This window comes from Dermacentor andersoni, chromosome 1 (genome assembly GCF_023375885.2).
Source record: "Dermacentor andersoni chromosome 1, qqDerAnde1_hic_scaffold, whole genome shotgun sequence".
Taxonomy (NCBI): domain Eukaryota; kingdom Metazoa; phylum Arthropoda; class Arachnida; order Ixodida; family Ixodidae; genus Dermacentor; species Dermacentor andersoni.
Window position 1 is genome coordinate 228,186,626 of NC_092814.1, and position 19,261 is coordinate 228,205,886.

The following is a 19,261-nucleotide window of genomic DNA, read 5'->3' on the forward strand; positions in this document are numbered from 1 at the left end:
ATCTCGACTAGTCTGGACTGACAGCGCCGCCTATAGTCAGGCTATCACATGATCAGCAGCGTTTTATTTACCCTGCACTTAACTTTTAAAATACAATTCAAAACACTGATATATTATATAAAAATATTTATTCCCAGTATTTTATTCAGCGTAAACAATTTATTGCGCATAAACACTCTTTTAATTTTTTTTGTTCCGCACAGATGGCGCTAACTGTCAAGAACTTCAGAGGCGTGGGTTTGCGAGCGTTGCAATCATCCAGGGTAAGCCGGTAGCTTTCGAGAGCAAAAGTGGTAGAGAAAAGTGATGGAATTTAGGCCCGGCCCGTACAGCTTTTGTGAATCGTAGCATGCTCACGGCGTGTGCTCCCACAAAAGTGACCGTTAAACGTCGTTTCTCCTTCTCGGGACCAGTGTTATGACGAGGCTCAACGCCGCACACCGCCGAGGTACGAAAACGTCATAGCCCTCTCTCTTCCCCAAGCTACCAGTGCGACGAACCTACGTGCTGCGCGAACCAATGTTCAAAGCCTTTGTAGGCGCCGCAAGGACGCTCCTAATACACGTCAGTCTTGTGTGTCACAGCTCGCACGATTGTTGAAGTACTCAGGCGATGCGTGCGACCGCTTAGGGGTCTCCAAGTTCACTGTGCTTCAACGCCTTCACGCCAGCATGACCAAAGCTGCGATGACCAAAAATTCGGGATGGCGATAAAGTCTTTCGCTTTCTGCATCGTCGTCTGGCTTCTAGGGTGAGTCTTGTTTTGTTCATTGTTTCTTCTACTTGGACCGGCTTGACAGCCCTCTCTAGTTTACATAATCTGTTGTCGGGATTTTGAAGTTCTGTGCCTACCCTTCTGTGTAAATAGCTCCTGCTTACTAAATCGCTCCGGCCATTTAAAGCGTGTGCGCAGCCCATCGAATTTCGTTTCCGCAGTGTGTTTACAACTACATTTTGAGAGCGCATCCTTACAATGTGTCAAAGTACGTTTGCTGTAGAAAACAATCACACGTAAGAACACTAATTAATGCTTACAGAACATTGCAGCAAGGTTACAGTGACCAACTCGCTGTGTTGATAGAACTTGCCTTATCAATCAAAAAGACACGTATCATTAATGGCACTGCATCTCAAGGAATGCAGTTCATTTCTATCCTCACTCAATTTCGTGAACCCGTGGAAGCATAATCATAGGATGTTTGCTAAACTATAGTAACATATGACGAAAGGCGTCCTTCAATTCTGTCCTGATTTCAGTATTACTCGCCTGCCCGCACACTTCTCAGAGCTTAGTCATTCTTGCATTGCCGAGCTGTTCCTATATATGTTAGCAAGAAATAAGTAATCTTTCTGCTTGTGGGGCATGGGTAGAGCATCATATCTTGGGCAACGAAATAATGATCAAACCAGAGGCTGACGGGCACATACACAGTAATGCAGCCGCTTCCTTCAAGGCGTACGGATGCATAGCTGTATGGTACTGTTTGCGAAAATTCTATTGAATATTTTAGAGTGCGTTCTGTCGCGATAACGTTTTGGTTGCAAGCACACGCATCGATTTCCTCTCATTTCTTCTGGTCGAACCTGTCATGACGTGTATTTAGCTGCGGGGTGTTGACAGCACTCGTTTTCGCCTTGAGCTAAATGTTGTGAGCGGCGCATATACATCATGACCGCGTTGATATTGCATACAATGCTGCCTGTATGCAGCGTCAAGCGCGCATACAATTAGCTGCGACCGCTGGCATTTCAACTTACGGGCAGCAAACTTTGTTCTGCTACGGAACGCCAGCCGCCAGGTTCTTCCGAAGGCGCGCAGCGTAGCGTTAACGCGGCGTAGTATCACGAAATGTTCACGAAACTCGGTACGGGTGCGAAAGTTTTCAGTGGGTGCCGTAATATGGAAAAGGCATCGCTTGCACGGAAAATAGGCGCAAGCATGGCGTTGGTAAATTTCCTTCTTTTGTTTCGTGCTAGCGCTGTTTTCCACATTTCGTCGTAGTGGTTCATCAACGGGCGTTACTTTCCGCTAGGATACGCTCTACTTTGCTATTCATGGTTATCACGCTGGGTTATTTCGCGGCCGGCCAAAGCTATCCTTGTTTTACCGTAACTACTTACTACTCCTGATCACTGCGGTATATAAACAGCCCGACAGCAGCTCGCAAATCCCGTCAAAAAGCTGTTTAAAAAATGGTTTCAGCTTTTGCGATAGTTTATAAAATTCCGACGAGTTTAGCACAATCTCAATGGGCACGGAGGAAATTGATGTCCTCGCCATCCGTTAGTTGGCCGAATTGGCCGAATTATACGTATGGATGTTGTGCATCATGGAAAACACGCAGGCCTATTTGGACTAAACATTAAACTTTGTCATTGTCGATCGCCTATGCAAACATACTCTGAAGATGAACACAGCCAGTGCTTCAGGGAGATGAATTACCAGGACGGTATTGTGCTCATAGTTAGTATTTACATTAATGCTTGCTGTGAAGGGCATGGCAAACTGTGTTCTTGATTCTTTATAATAACTCTTTTTCGTAGGTAAGCACGTATGTGTTTTGCAATGATATATATATTTTTCTTTTCGCGATTTTTATGCACGGTTACGTAGTGTCGAGCACATTCCCGACTACATGCGTTAAGAAAAATACTTTTTCCATACGTCTTTTTAATCGTCATTTTGAGGCTCGACTGGCATTATCTCATATTTTCTGTCAGTGCAGCTTTGGCGGATGTACGATAACTGTCAGTTAGTGTAAGGCCAAGCATTCGGACTGTGACATGTTTCCCTTCCCCCCTGTTTCGTAAGAAGGGTGGAGGAGAAAGAACCTTTCGCGAACAGATATACATATTCGTAAAGCTTTCGGCTTATGAGTGTCCACCTTGGAAGATGTATAGAGCTTGTCGGAAAGCCGATGTGCGACTGTCGGAGCAAACTCACCGCAGGCAACGCAGGAAGGCGGTACTTATAGTCTGGCCATGTGTTTTAGTTCCTTGACTCGTTGCCGCCTCCTTGCGCTGCTGCATTCGCATTAGAGCATGTGACAGGGTTATATGGTCGATGAAATACTGTATTTTCGGTCGTCTAAGATGCGTCTTGCTTGGTGTGAGTTGGTGAGGAACGCGCGCATACACACAGGCACAAAACGCCGTCCACATGCCTTGACGTCGCAACGGTTCCATAGTGATGCAAATGGCTCTTACGTAATTTCGGCGGTTTAACTTTTGGCGTTTACTGCGAAAGACCTTTTCGTTGAAAAGCGTCTGTCGGCGTGTGTGGCTCTAGCCATTTGGTTCGACTTTTCGCAGTGGTATTGAGAGAAGTAGTCGGGGCAGCTTCATCATCATCATAAAAACTTTATTGTACAGACTGAGGAGTTGGGGCACGCGGGCTCCTGGGCCCCCGCATGACCCCACTGCACTCAAGCGTTTATGTTACTTCGGACCATAACGCTGGCAGCCCGATCAGTAGCCTGCGTTGTCACCGATTCCGAATCATTAGAAAAACAAGAATACTAAGATAGCATTCTAAAGAATACATCTTACCACATGTAGGAGCAACATGCCCCCTTCAGGTTCCTCAAAGGCCCCGTGCAAGTGGAACATCTTTTGCTGTGTGTGTGTGTGTGTTTGAAGGTTAAACTGGCGGCCGTAATTCGGATAACGATAGAGATACAGGCTGTTCTGTCGCATATGCGCACTTCAGCGTTGGATAAAAATAAACACGCCAGCAAAGCAAGGCTGGCGCGTTACAAATTGTGACGTAACCTTTTAGCGCTGCTAGGTTCGGCGATGCCGCCGCTTATTCATATTGAGCGCGGCTTGCGCAGTGCGTTTCGGCAGCTGTCAAAACTGCAAATGTCCCAGCTGGCCGCATACGAACTGCTTCTGGCTCTGTCTTGAGGTTGGTACCTTGGTACCAAAACTCAGAACGATCAGCTCTTCGTCGTTGCTATGGAAGGGTCGATTCTGTGATGCCATTAGAAAGGAAGTCTAACCCACGTATTTAGAAATGCATCTTAACTTGAAGCTCATGCTTGACTTGATTTAAATGACACCTGTTGTGAACGCACTAAAAGAAACGCAATGAGCATCTTGAGCGCGTTCGCACCAGGCGTCACTTATATCAAGTTAAGCATGAGCTTCAAGTTAAGACACATTTCTGAATACGGAGGTAAGATTGCCTTAGCGCGCGCAAACCTTTTCGCATAATTCCGGCCTTTCATTATGCTGCCCTATGTGCGGCTTATATTCGTTCACACATCGTTGACTTTCACGAGCTGCTGTTTCTGTCACTCAATTTCGCACGTTTTCTGCACACCACTGTCAATGTTAGCGCGCATGCAATCGGGACAGCGTTGTTCTGGGCGAACAGCTATTGCGCAGTGCAACGATGCTCGTATCTGCGAGCGCTTCGGTGTTGGCTATCGGAGTTTGTGTAGAGGCAAACACGTTTGCAAGTACGCCACGTGCTTGCATCATAATTTCTAATTTATTTCAATGCCGTTCGCACATACACCGAAGGCGAGGACTTTCAAAATCACTTAACATCAACATTCTTGTTGTTGTGATCTGCATCACCACCGACACTACAGCGAAACGTGACAACCCAAGGTTGCCGGACGGATTGCGCAGGCCGTTGTGGAGTGAGCACGTGTGGACATGCTCATATGCAAGTCTTCTCCGTTGCCGGGTCGTAATAGATTTATCCTAACATCTTCTCTTAAGACATTGTTCGCTGCCATTTTCAGGTGTTCGAAATATATTGCTGATAAAAACGGGTTTCACAAATAAAAGAACGAAATAATAAACGACTGCCGAAATATTATTGAATTTCAGAATTATCGCTCGAAAATGCATCGTAAATTACAAAATTACGATGAATTGCAATTCAGGAATACGAGGAATCAATTGTTGTGCGTTTCGTGCAAGGTTTGCTGGTAGCTTCTGGGATCCAGACTAATGAGTCACGTGAGAGCTTGTTCAGTTAGTTGGTACATAGTCCTTTGGGGCGAAAACGGCGAAAGCGAACGGGACAAGAGTGGTTCAAGTCCCGTTCACCTTTCACCTGCCCGCAGTACACTCGCCGTGGTTGCTCAGTGGCTATGGTGTTGGGCTGCTGAGCACGAGGTCGCGGGATCGAATCCCGGTCACGGCGGCCGCATTTCGATGGGGGCGAAATGTGAAAACACCCGTGTACTTAGATTTAAGTGCACGTTAAAGAACCCCAGGTGGTCGAAATTTCCGAAGTCCTCCACTACGGCGTGCTTCATAATCAGAAAATGGTTTTGGCTCGTAAAACCCCATAATTTTTTTTTTTTTTTTGCCTGCAGTACACGCCAGCTAACTCCGCGTGGTCAAAATTAATCCGCAGCCTGCTGCTACCGTGTTTTTCGTAACCACGTTGGGACGTAAAGCCCCCCCCCCCCCCCCTTTTTTTTTTCACATTGACACGTTTATTATGTTGGGCGGAAAATTCGTAAATCTGGGAGGTGGGAAGTTTTCACATGCTACAATGACAAAACACACTCTATAGCTCTTTTTCCGTTGTTGTAGATTGAAAGGACATATGTAACGTACAGAGCACGAGATGCAAGCGCGTGCCGTATTCACGTTGCTTTATGTCACAAGTAGGTGGTGGCATCATTTCGCGTGGCTGCTGCCGAATGTAGTGCTGATAACCGGCGCCCAGAGGGGGCAGGCTGTCACTTGAAGCACTCTCGAGCCGCTAGATGCCGCGGACAATCCGCAGACGCTGATTCCGCGCTCTGGATTTTTAGCTCCGGGTACGCGTTGCCATAGTGGAAGGGAAATATCTCTCCTCCTGCGCCCTTGAGACCTCTGAAGAGTGCAAAGGGCGGGTGTGTGCATTCCGACCTTGTGTGCGCATTTCCTGGCCCGCGCGTCTCACCTGGGGCGCTTGCGAACGCAGCTGGCGCAATCAATGCGCGATGGGAACAGCTGGTGCAAGCGCGTGTCGTATGTGCGTGCGTACTACGATCACGCGGGACGAGTGCGCCAAAGTGCCGCTGCCTGATCGCGTTGAGTCAACGGTTGCGCCCTTTCCCGCTGGAAACTCGCTGACGAGGGACCGCCGAGGGGCGGCGGGCACGCGGAAGCTGCTTGCCCAAAATGCAGGCTGTGGCAGACGCTTGCTGTGCGCAACTTGCCTCCGTCGGCGCACGCCTTAACTAGCTTGCTGCTCTGAGAAAGTGGCCATTGTTCATGTCCGTCGCGAGCGCTTTGCTTGCCACCCAAAAGAAATACCAAGAGCTGGAAAGGATAGACCTCCGAAAGAGAAATGAGACAAGAGAGAGAGAGAGAGGGGGGGAGGAAAATACGTGCCCTTCCGAGTTTTTTCCGTCTGGAGTATTGCTTGTGATGAAAAGCTCCTCTTGCTCTCTATATTTTTTTTCGTTCGGGACCTTGTATTATTATTATTATTATTATTATTATTATTATTATTATTATTATTATTATTATTATTATTATTATTATTATTCGAGAGTTCCTTATTGTGTATAACAATAAGGTTACAAACAATGGGGATATACATACATAGAGGCAGGTCCCATAGTCAACAGACTGTACAGGGGACCTGCCATAAGAAATGCGTAGGATACATAAATACAAAGCAGCTACGTGCAAACACACAAGCCACCGTATTAAATTGGTTGCTAGCTAACGTTGTAAAATATTTAATGATACAAAGCAATTATTAATATAATGGGAATGATGAAAGTATTATACTTACTGCAAAAATTTACGGAGGTTTGATTTGGATGTGTAAAAATGAGAGAGCATCTTAATATGACACGGTTATGAGTTCTAAAGTAGTGTGGCTGAAAAATTAGTAGTAAATTTGCCATAATTAGTTCTAGGTTTTGGTAATAAATAGCTGTTAGTATAAGCGAAATGGGTAGATGTGGAGTGTGGATACTGGCTGTTAGTAATTACAGGGAATGGGAACTTTCTGTTAACAGATTCATGAACAAGTATTCTAAGTGAGTATTTATTTGGTTTCTGTAACGATTAAATACCATTAGAGCTGAGCAATGGAGATGCTTCCGATTTGTAGCTGCTACGTGTATGATGCGAATTTCTTGATTTTGGGTATGCTCTAGAGGGCATAAATGTGTGGGATACGTGTTCCCCCATGATGATATCCAATAATTTATGTGTGTGTGAATGAAGGTATAGTAGAGGGAGATGGGTATCTTCACATTAAATAAATTGTGAACTTTAATTAATATTCTAATTCCATATGCTGCCTTCTTTGTTAAGGATAAAACATGTGCATCAAATTTAAGGTGTTTAGATGTTTTAAGTGTGCTGGAAGCGAAGGTTAGCGATGAAGACACTTAGATAAGCTTTCGTTTAGCTGAGAAAATGAAGTTAGATTTTGCAGTATTAATATGTAGTCAGTTTAGTCGGCACCAGGTTACAATGTTAGCCGTGTCGTGGTTAAGCTTGCACATTAATGAATCAAGACTTTTGTCTGAGGTGGAGATAGTAGTGTCGTCAGCATAAAGGATACAGTAGAGCACTTTAGGTGCTGGGAGAGGTCATTAATGTTTATTAAAAACAAGAGAAGTCCTAATATAGATCCTTGTAGTACACCAATGTTAGTTGTTTTAAGGTCTGAGTAAGTGCTAGATGTTGATCCAGTATATTCTCTATCTCTCAAATAGTTACGTAATAATCACAGTGCCCGGCCAGTTATACCAATAGTCTACTTTAGCAAAATGTATGTTATGAACAATGAATCGAACGCTTTAGAAAAGTCAATAAATAATGCGCCAGCCAAATTTCTGGTTTCAATTGCCTGCCGAATCTTGTCTATTAGAAATATTAATGCTAAATCAGTTGAGTATCGCTCCCTAAACCCAAATTGGTTTGGTGATAGGATACGAAATTTTGATAAATAACTTGATAAGCGTATTATGATTAGTTTTTCGACTCTTTTACTAAAGAACGAAAGTATAGCAATAGGGTGGTAGTTAGATGTCAGACGCTTACCTCCCTTCTTGAAAACGGGAATTATTTTGGTCTTTTTCAAAGAATTTGGATAGATTCCCGTCTTAAAGGTTCACTATGTGACATAATATTTCAGATATTAGGTGCACTATCATTTTTATGAGAGATGGGCTGAAGTTATCAAGACCGGGCCCTGTTTCAGACTGGAAATGACTGTGACTATGTATTCAGGTGTCGCGGGATGAAGGAACAAGCTATGATGCACACAGGGGTAATTCTTGGTCACTAGATCGTCGCACCCTTCATTATATGCACAGAAGAAATTAATGGAGGAGTTTTGAATGACCAAGGGATTATCGAGGAGAAGATCCCCCGATTGTATCATAGTTATTTCGGCATTATTGGTATTATTATTATTGTTGTTGTTGCTTGGCCAAAAAGCTTGTAAAAAAAAGGAGGAAAAATAAGCAGTTCACACAGCGCATTCACCATTGGTTGAGTTGACAGAGTATTGCAGCACATCGGCGCTGGTTGCTCGCGTGGTCTAGAGTTACTGTATATGCATATACAATAACTCTAGCACCGTCGTCACCACTTGAGGTTATGTTGCTGAAAGGGGGCAGAGAGAACGGTGTTTAGTCTAGTCAGGGTGAAAGGCAGAGAACAAGAACAGTTGCTTGTTAACGCATCTGTCATTGTGACGGTGGAGAAGTAAGGCAAAAAAGCGTCTCTCATATCCCAAATGCGCTGTTTTTAGGTGCGTTAAGCGCTCGATTAAATCTCATGAATCACATGTCACTCAAGGGCAGTCAAAAGACTCGGTACATGAGCACTCATACTCAGCGCCTTTTTGTTACGTCCAGTCTATGCGCTTTTTCCTCTCTTTCTTTCTTTCTTTCTTTTTTTTCGATCATGCACACGATGAACCACGCATGATGCTTAAAGCTGGCACTTATAGACTCGACAATTTGGGGAAATGTTCGCGGTAATCGTGCTTGCCGTTAATAAGGATTTCCTCGCACCCTGGGTGTATCACCTTGGTTTGAAGGTTGCAGCATTCACTTGCGACTGCGACCTCTCCACTGTGCTACCCTCGAGTTAGAAAAGTAATCAAGACAATACAAATTAGTACCGATAGCTACACAAGTAAAACTCCAGGCTGTGCAGCTCAGTCTGCGAGGAAAGCCTGGCTCAGCGCTCTTTCTTTCTCTTATTTTTTCTCTCGTTTCGTTTCTTCAGTAGTTCACATTTCCCCGAGAGCACATACACGAAGGAACAAAGTAAGGTTGGCTCGAGTGGAGGAAGCAGGAAGTGCGAAGGTGGCAACGCGCATTGCATGTTGCAGAAGGGAGCACCTGGGACAGGAACTGAACTTCGGTCGCAGTAGCGAAGTCAGAGCTGGATTACGGAAGGAAAAATCACACCATGAAGGTTGAACTGGTGCAGAGTGAAAGGGTTAATTCTGTCTGGAATTCTGTCTCTCGAGGTGTCCGCTCATCTTCACACCGTGTCTGCACGAAGTGCATGAGACAGATTGAAGTAGTGAGACTAAATAATAATAGTACATTTCTCGTGAATCCATGTAAGGGGTTGGATTAACGATCCAACCCCCCCCCCCCGTTTCTTTCCTTTGAATTTCCGTCGGCATGTCTATACATGTTCCGTAGGCGGATGCTTAAACTCAGTTTTAATTGCAATTTGCTCATTCAAAACGTCAATCTATTTGCACGCATATCGCGTACTAGCCCAAGCGAATGTTCTTCTGATGGCTCATCCGGGCTTAATATTCGATGGCGATCGATCGTCGCGCTCTTTCTGCACGCTCCAGACACAACCGATAGCCAAGATACACAAAGCACCATTTCCTGCCGCAATAACTGTTGCTGTTTTTACCTAGCGGCTGAAGTAAGTAAAAACACTCGAAGCCGTTCCTTACAAGTCCACAGAAAAAAAAAAAAAAAGCTTCAGTTGCAGCTACACGTTTTCAGAAAGGCGAATGGGTTCAGTAGTGCGTTGTTGAAGGTTGTAACGACCTGTGATTCACGAAAGCTCGTGTAACGCTGTAGCAGCTGTGTGGTGTTTCTGCTGCTTTGAATGGCGGTGTGGAAGAGGTGGAAGCGCGCACGCGTGCTCTCGTCCGTCCAGCAGTCCGCGAGCATTTGGGGGCGGGCCCCGCGAACGAAAGAAAACGCGACGTCGGTCACGTACTCCGCCGGCGCGGCTGTTGTGTGTTACCGACGGCACCGCCGCGCGAGCAAAGCGAAGATCGCCGGCAGTCCTGCGTGCACGTCTGCGCCCAAATCCTGCTCGGCGCCGTGCGCCCGCGGGTGGCTAAACGGGTGGCCGCAAGAGGAAACGCGCTCTAGTTTTCTTCGTGGCGGCCCGCTTATAAGCTCGTCGTGGCGGCCGTCCGCTCGCAGCATGGATATTGTTTGGTCCCGTGTCTTGAAGGTACGCGCCGTCTCTGTGCCCTAGATGGACCGTATGCGCTCTCCGCCTACGGCTGCCGAGTCTGATCGTGAATGGGAGGGGGTGATATAGTGGGGGGTTCCTTCCCCCGGATAAGCAACTGCCGGTTATGGAGCGTGCGGTGGGGGGGGGGGCATCTCTCGGGCCATCTCTCCTCGTTGAATAGTCTTTCCGACAGTGGCTCATCATTTACCCGACCATTTGCTTCCAGGCGAGATCAGCAACAGCAGTATCGACTGTAGGCGGGTGCGACATATTCCAAGCAAGTTGCTTTTTTTTTTTTTTTTGCTCTGTGGGGGAGGGGGAGGGGGACCGGTGCTCTCTTCTTCCTCGAGGTGGAGTGGTCCCGAGGTCGGCTCTGCAAAGAGGCGGCCAGGCCCTTCCTTGTCCCTGAAAAAGTCCAAAAAAGCACTCCAAAGTTGTACTGAGTCCTTGAGCCCGATGTGCGATGGCGGGTCGAGCCACTGCTGCAGGGTGCCAGGTCGGTTCCCGCCCAGGGAGTGTAGTGTCCTTTCTCGGACCGTGTCAAAGGCAGAGCAGCTCCACAGAAGATGTTCGGCCGTACCTCTGGCCGGGCATGCCGGGCACTTAGGGCTCGGCTATGAGTGCTGGTTGATGATGTGTAGCCTTGCTGGTGACAGAAGCTGGCCGGTCTGGGCTCGGCGAAGAAGAACCGCCTCCATTCTGCGAAATGTGCTGGGTGGGCGGCGGCAAGTTTCTTCTTGCTCGAAAAACCACATAAAACGTGCGAAGGGGCTTCGCAGTGGTTATAAACGTGTTTGAGCATCTTGAGCTGTACGAGTCATTTGGAGCGCGCATTTCCGCTCTTGCATTTTCGTCTACCTTGCAGTTTCTTCAACGCGAACACTCGCGCGACGTGTTAAACGCTGCAGTTTGTACACCTCGCTCAATGACGACAGCGTCTTCCTGCTGAGCTTACTGTCAAAACGGGAACACCAACTTGCATAACGCCCATTATTGGTGTGATAGAAATCCCCGCTGGCTGCGAGAACACAAACACCATGTCCGGTGGTCAGCAAACGTCTGGTGCGTCGTTTTTCAAGGCCGTATGGGGAACCAGCGCTGGCCAGGAGGCGCTACAAGCTTTAGTGTGTAACTAAAATGTGCTGACACCGTCCAGTAGGGAGCCCACGAAGATAGCACGACATGTTAAACGATAACAGACGCGCGGCTGTGTCAACGTTTGCTTAGCCTGATGCGCCCAGCCATGCGCGTTGCTCCGAGCGCATGCGCTGCTACGTCCTAGCTCGTCGGTTTATTGTCATGGGAGGAGCCGTGAAAAGTGCGTCTCGAGATGATCGGCGAATTTACTGACACGAAATCGCAGTATGTGCTACTGAAAACTGTGTTCGCCGCTCGCTAGGCTGTGTGTTACGGCGCTGCTGTTGGCAGGCGAAGCTCCAGCGCTGGTTGCCCATAGCGGGTGATTTCGGTTGCAGGCCGCATTCCGGGAAAAGAGGGGAGGGGTTTAAATTGCATCAAGCCCGTCTGCTGAGATTTCGTTGACGAATCACGTATAGTGGTCGAGGCTAGTCAGGAGGCCGCACATTGCACTTTCCCGCACAGCGCATGCCGTTAGCGGCTAGATTTGAAAAAAACCACCAACCAGTCTACCAATGGCAGGTTGAAAAACTAGGCGCACAAGTTCCCTGAACCCGATGCACACTACTCTGGCGGATTCTACTCGCAATGAGCCCTTTTATCGCACGATCGTAGATAACAGAGGATGTCGCAGCGGAATTGCATCATGCGGATAGCTCGCAGCGTTAGTAGTGCACAGCGGAAACAACGATCAGCGTCAAGCTCGAATCAGAGTTCATGAGCTCATAGTCTGTCTAGGTTGCGACGTTTGTTATCACTGGCATTATTCGTTGACATTACGTCGAAGTGTCGAGTAGGCAGCCTCGCGTAACCACACTGTCTCAAGTTCGTTGACCGCTGGCGTAAAGCCTCTTTCTCTGGCGTGAAATTGGAGGTATGGTTTATCGCTTGGGCGAACCACCCTATTCCCTTTCGCGTGGCATCTCCCAAACGGTTTTCTTCCACGGGGAGAGTCTTCGGATGGCATGTTGTCTGGGGCGACTTATATAGCTTAACTCATATTCGCACAATAGAGTAAACACTCTAAAATAAAATTGTGGTAATTTTACATTTTTTGCTGTCAGATGGTATTCAAATAGTGGAGTGGAACACTCTGCGACTCCCAGGCGCTCGCCGACCTGGTCGCGCGAGCGGCTTCGCAGCTGAAAATTCGGCATGTGAGAGGCGCAGATGGGAACATACGAGCCGTATACGGTTCTACTGCTAATTGGACCCAGTATTATTATAAATCGCCGTGGCATTTAAGTAGATTTTGTCTTGTATCAATTGTCCTGAGCTACTCTTGATCCGGGGGGTGACCTACTGCTGCTTAATGAATATCTGTGTTGGTGACCTTCTTAACGTGGGAGGAATATTGCGAGCATGTGGCCATTGTGTTTATGGCGCTTCCTGAATGCTTACGCCCTCTATATGGGAATAAGAGAACGTTCGTCTGGTCCCCAGTAGCGATTTCTCTTGTTAAATACACGTGACATGCAGAAAAACGAAAATTCTGGACAAATTTGAAAGATAATTTTTGCGTTCTAAAACATGAAAAAATGTAATCACTGATCGCGACAATTGTTTTCATGGGGGCAAAGGGGCTGCTTTCGGGGATCGTCTTTGACAATCACCGTATATTGTCGGTACTAAGATAAGCCCGCGTGCAACTCCCGACATCTCCTTCAGACTCGAACTGCGTGCACCCCTGCACGGCCAAGTAAGTTTTTGACATCTCCACTTAGTCGCTCCGCTACCGTGTTCTTGGAGGCAGCGCTGCACCATTCAAAGTGCGGCTGGATTATTCAGCTGCAGTCACCATCACAGTATGTCTCGAGGCACTGGATCATTCTAGAGCACGCAAGTTTCCGAAATTCTGATGGCGTTAATTTGTCGAACGCCAGTTCCAGAAGCGAGAGGGTTTGAGCTCGATTCCGATTAGTGCACTTTTGTTGTTTGTTAATGACAGCACTTACCGTTATAGTGGTAATTAACGTTCTCGATTAGATGTGTACGCAAGCATTACTGTCGCTGCTGAGCACGAGGTCGCGGGATCGAATCCCGGCCATGGCGGCCACATTTCGAGGGGGGCGAAATGCGAAAACACCCGTGTGCTTAGATTTAGGTGCACGTTAAAAAACCCCAGGTGGTCTAAATTTCCGGAGTCCTCCACTACGGCATGCCTCATAATCAGAAAGTGGTTTTGGCACGTAAAACCCCATAATTTTTTTAAGCTTCACTGTCGCCTGTAAAACGAACAGAATTACAGAAGTGGACGTCTCCCTACAAGGCTTCTTATTGTGGAGAAGCAAGCTTTCGCTGAAATCTTTCTGAACGTCACCTTGGAACACACAGGCGGACACACATGGGGTGCGTTTATCGACTAGTACGCGATGAGTCGCTCCCGCTGTATGCGGGATGAGCCGTCGCCGCTTGTTGTTGCGACCAGCCGCGATATCGTAAGCAAGCGTCGTGCGGCCGACCCCCGTATCCAAAGGGTTGCTCGACTTGATATCACACTTCGACTCACGAAAGTAATGGCAGCATGTGCTGTTAGGCTAATCGGTTTGAGATAGCGCCGTTTTCCAGCGCAAAAACGGGGCAACCTAGTAGACAATACATGGCAGCGCTACATCTCAGTTGTACTGGCCACTGGGCTGCGGTGACATTCCAAGGCGAATTCTGAGCGAAAGTTTTGTAACCATGGCTCTTTCGAAGTATGTACTCGGATGCAGTGGAGCAAAGTGCTCTGCTCTGTTCGGTGGAGCATGAGATGAAGCTTCAAGTCGATGCCCGTTCTGAATACGGGGGTGACTTTCGCGTTGTTTCGCGGCCTCAAATAACCGCGAGTCGCACGACCTTGCGAGAGGCAGTCGCACTCGGACAATCACATAAGAGGCTGGCGACCAACCCGCCGCCGCCTAGCTACCGACGGAATTCATGCGTACAGACTATTTTTTCCCAAACAGATAGGCGACTCTCCTATTGCTATAGTCTGGCCCGGTGTTGTTTGTGTGAAGCAGGTTGTACTTATGTAAGTGCCTCGTGTGATGTGATTGATGTGCGTCCGGAGGCACTTGGCCACGCGTGTGTACAAGCTGCACCTGTCTTTGTTTTTTTTTTTATTTTCTCTGTCCACCTCCTTCTTTCCCCTTGAAGCGAATTCGGGGCTGCGAATTTTGTGTCTCCATATTGCGCAACGTGCCGCTGACATTCCAGCTGAAACCTATTTCTTTATATCAGTTCCGTGTGTCGCTGAGTCAGCAATACGCAACCCGCATCGAAATGCGACCAGCCATGCACGCGCGTACCTCGTTTCTATTTCAGTCCACTGTCGTGCCATGTCACTGCCGGGATTGTCTGGTGCTGCGTCTCGCGTATTTTGCGTTTACAGTTGCGCTCAGCGTGACCTGCAATGACCAGGGAGGGCGTTGCGTTTTAGGACTGCTGCGTAGCACTCGGCACCATCAAGTACATAGAGAACGGGCAGGACGCGACAGGCAGGCGTCCGGTGCATAAGTGCCATCACATAAGCTTGTCAGCAACATTTGCCACTTTTTGCCTCCCTTGCCTTGGTCGCTGCGCAGAGACCACAGTCGTGTGATTGCGTTCATGGAGCGCAACTCTTCTTTATTTAGTTGGTGTTTTTTTTTTTTCAGTTTACCTCATGCTCATGAGGGCAGAACAGTATCAAAGATTTTGTTAACGCTGATGTAAATAAGCGTCGGTTGCAAATAATTTCTCCCCCCCCCCCTTCCGCTGAGTGCGTCGAGAGGGGAAGGGGGCGTCGAAATGGCGCACCGAGAGGTTAACGATCTTGCCTTTCGCGAAAAACACGAAAGACTTGTCATAACATCGCCAGCTTCAAAAGTATGCCTTAAAGACGTCGGTTGCGAGGAGCTTTGTAGTCGCAGCACCCTTTCCGGCCCGTGCGTTGCATTCCTTGCGATGCATGTCTTTTATTTTCCGACCCAGCGTTCCAGCCGACTTCGTTTTTCCCACCCGCGCTCGAGACCTGCCTGCTGCTTCAGTCGGTGGGATGGCGTGGCCTATGCGCGTGTGCGCATAGCCAGCCCGGCGAACAACAATCGCTGACCCCGGGACCCCGCTAACCAATTGCGCCCAGTTTCCGTTGTCTCTCTTCCTTCGCTCTCTTCCCTTGTGCCAACGCGTCACTCCGCAGCTGTGCGCCATAAAATATGGCGGTGAGCGACCGCTCTCGGGGTGGGTATCAGGCGCAGCATGTGAAAAACATGAGCTGGGCTGGTCGCCTCCCTTGTTTTGGCTGTTATGCGCTGCGGTATGAGGCACTATCTCCTAGCGCTGCCCTGACTGCATACGCGGGCACATTGACTCGTTCGCATGTGCGCACCCACCGTGCGTAAGAGCAAACATCCAATGGAGTTGCTTCATGTATATTAAAAAAAATGCAACGTCTTGTTTTATACTAAAACTGATATTGTATCTCAGTTTATACACTGTAGGTGTACAGCACACAGTGTAGGTGAACAGTGTAGGGGATAGTCGGCTAACAAGTAACTCATGGGCAGGATGTCGAACCGTCATCTGAACTGAACCGCTTACTTTTGCAGAACTCGAATAGAGCTCGAACGGAAATGTGTGTCGCCACTTTGGAGCTGAACTTCAACCGGAGCAGAATGATGGATTGTCGTATAGGAATTACAGCTCAAGTGCGAAGAGAGGGAAAGAAAGCGCTTGCTGACCCGCAGCGGTAGCCCAGTGACATGGCGTTGTGCAGCTGAGCCTGAGGGTGCGGGTCCGAACCCCGGCCGCGGCGGCCGCATTTCGATGCGGGCGGAATGCAAAAAAGGTCGTGTACCGTGCATTAGGTGCACGTTAAAGAAGCCCAGCTGGTCACAATTAATTCGGAGCCCCCAAGTACTGCGTGCCGACCTGAAACTTTAATAGAAAATTTTATTTGTCCCGTGCGATTTAGATTAGAGTTTCGCCTGCCAAGAGAGAGAGAGAGAGAGAATAAACTTTATTAGCTTCAGAGGTGGAGTTCTGCAGAGCGCCTGTGGATGGCTCATCAGTCCAGAACTCCTGCGGCCTTTGCTGTCTGGCTGGCACGTTCAACCAACCAAATCTGGCCCTCCCGTTCCCATATCCATATCCGGTTCCTATTCCCATATCTGGGCTGGCATATCTTCGAGCTACAAGATTGGCCTGAAGATTCCCACCAAGTGCTCTCGTGCCCTGGGGCCCAAATTATCTTGTGTTTTAACTTTCGCCATCGGCCTTGAAGATGCCGGCTGCTTTTGTGCCTGCCCTATTGTTGATCCTGGCAGGCATTCTCAGAATCCTTGTTAATAACTAGCGAACAGCGAGACCTGTTGCCTTTGGCAACCGCTAGAGTGACAACGGCCTCCTCGGCGTGCAGGTCTCCAGCGTTGCACGGATCTTCTTTAGTTGGGAATAGATTATCACCACGGTGCCCCTCGCATTCACGTACGTACGTAGACTACATACTACTATGTGGGCTGTGTTCTTTTGTCCTGGTAGATCCTGGTTATGGCTCCTGGCTTTGTGTCTGCCCTGGTGACCGACGGGAAGCGTGTGCCTAGGGTTGGTAACCACCTTGAACGTAGACCTGATCTTGTCCAGTATGTCTACCGTGTGTTTAATCTCGTATGCTGTCTTGGTGGCCTAGTCCCCGGATCAGGGCTCCTCCTGTCGTTCACTGCAATCTTGTCTTTTGAGAAGCGAACTGCACCGCCTGGCATTCATCATAGGTATTTGTTGTGCCGAGATCTAGTAGCTTTATGGTTGCCGTTCTTCTTGGCATACCCAACGCTGTCTTATAGGCCTTCGTGTGAATTACCTCAGCTTGTTCACTTTCCCTTTGGTTTAGGTGCTGGCAGATGTGGGGTCCAGAGTAGCGTATCCCACCACCGTCAACCAGTTGTTGACTCAGGCTAGCATGGACCATCACTGTCATACAGTCGTTGCGACTCTGCGTCCAAGCGGCCATTACGGTTCCGTGGCTGATGATTTGCCAGCTGCTGGGTGATCGAGGGGTCCGGGTTGATGTCCAAGAGATGAAAGAAAGGGTTTAGTTACAAATTTACATGATGAGACTTTAAATGTACTAGCTTCAGTACAAGTACTGGTGCGACCATGAGTAGGAGCACACGTACGAGTTGGAGCACACTCCCACAGCACTCAAGATCCAGTTGTTATGTGGTTATTTTTCCCCTTTCTCTTGTCGGGCAAGTTCGCTGTTCTTCTCGGCCAACCACAATCGTTAAACATTTTGCAAAATTCTGCCCGTGATGTCGCATCGTCCCGCTGGGCTCTGCCTCCAGTGTTGCATGTTCGCCCCCACACACGAGGCAATGACGTGGCAAGCCTGGAACATGATGTTGAAGTTGTTCCCATGAAAGTCCTCGACATTGGCCCCTTTGGTCAATTAGTGGGCCATTCGTGACGGTTTGTTTGTCAGGGTCAGGCTCTGGTAGAGTGGTACTCAGGGTAGCTGTTGCTTCCAGAAAGGATGGTCGCTTCGACGTGAGCGCCTTTGTTCATGTGTCACCGTCTATATCGGGTCCAGTCTCGTCCAGGTGGGCGCTCGTCTCACCTGTCAACTTTGATTACACTGATTTAGTAGCCAGCTCTCTGGTCCAGTAATTGTCAAGAAGGGATGCCGGGTAAACAATGCTAAAGGTCAATCGTAACAGCATCTCCGGTGGGGGACGAAGATCCTGATGCATAGGGGCCAGCAGCCACTGGGCAAGGGATCGGCGTTTCAGCTGCGGAATTTCCTTCCATTGAGATGGACCCTTTGTTTGCAGCATGTGGATTCCCTGGAGTGGTTCAGCAGGCCTCATCGTGCTCTTGTGCCTTTTCTCCTTGGGCCGGACTGGTGAAGCTGCACTTGCAAAGCAGTCTCGCAACCTTTTCGTTGCCTGCTTGATAAGCAATCACTCGATTACAGTGCCAGACCAACAACACGACAAAGCAAGCGAGCACAAGGCCACCCTCCGCCGAGACCGACCAGGCTTAAAAAAGAAGAAATAAAACAAAACTCTGCTGCTTTCTTATCCTTTTTCGCACGCCCTCCCCCTAACTCTAAAAAAAGCAGTTTCCTAAAAGCCCCAAGAATTGATTACCAAAATCAGCTTACCATCAACTATAATCACGCGATAATAACAAACATATGATAAAAAAATATACCTACAGAAAATTACACGGAAACCAGAGTGGGCATGACGCTTTGCTTCACCAAGGGCAATGACTCTGACCATCTGCATTCCCATTAAGTCTACCCCTCCTATAGCGAAACAACTCCAAGACCACTGTCAATCAAGTCGCACGATATGAAGCCTAACATTTCTTCTTTTTATTTTCATAGAATTGAGATCCTCTCGTGATAATGTGTCCTGCGTCTTAAAACTCTGCCTTTCCGAACAAACGATTTGCTCACGTGGTGCGTGATTCACGAAGTCACCACGGAAGAAGAAACAAAGGCACGTTTTTTAATCATGGAAGTCGTGACTATGATTGGAAATGGTCAAAGGGATAAATGTTACATAATGGGTTGCTTGCTCCGTCAGTGCAACCAGCCAGTACCAGCGCCTCTAATGCAAAACATACTGAGCTCTGCTGACCACTTCAACTCTTAACTAATTCATAGAGTAACATTCGAAACCCCGAGACAAAGCTACACTCAATCTGCGTGCAAAAAAAAAAAA

At 48.0% G+C, this 19,261-nt stretch overlaps 1 protein-coding gene across 1 annotated transcript in view; it reads left to right on the plus strand.

Annotated features, from left to right (window-relative positions):
• The first annotated feature begins 237 nt into the window (after positions 1-237).
• LOC126548526 (SUN domain-containing ossification factor) overlaps positions 238-19,261 on the plus strand; it is a 159,897-nt gene continuing 140,873 nt past the window's right edge. The window contains exon 1 of the mRNA XM_050196747.3: positions 238-750. Within this exon, the coding sequence (XP_050052704.1) occupies positions 704-750 (47 nt within the window). The 5' untranslated portion in view covers positions 238-703. The remainder of the gene's footprint in view (positions 751-19,261) is intronic.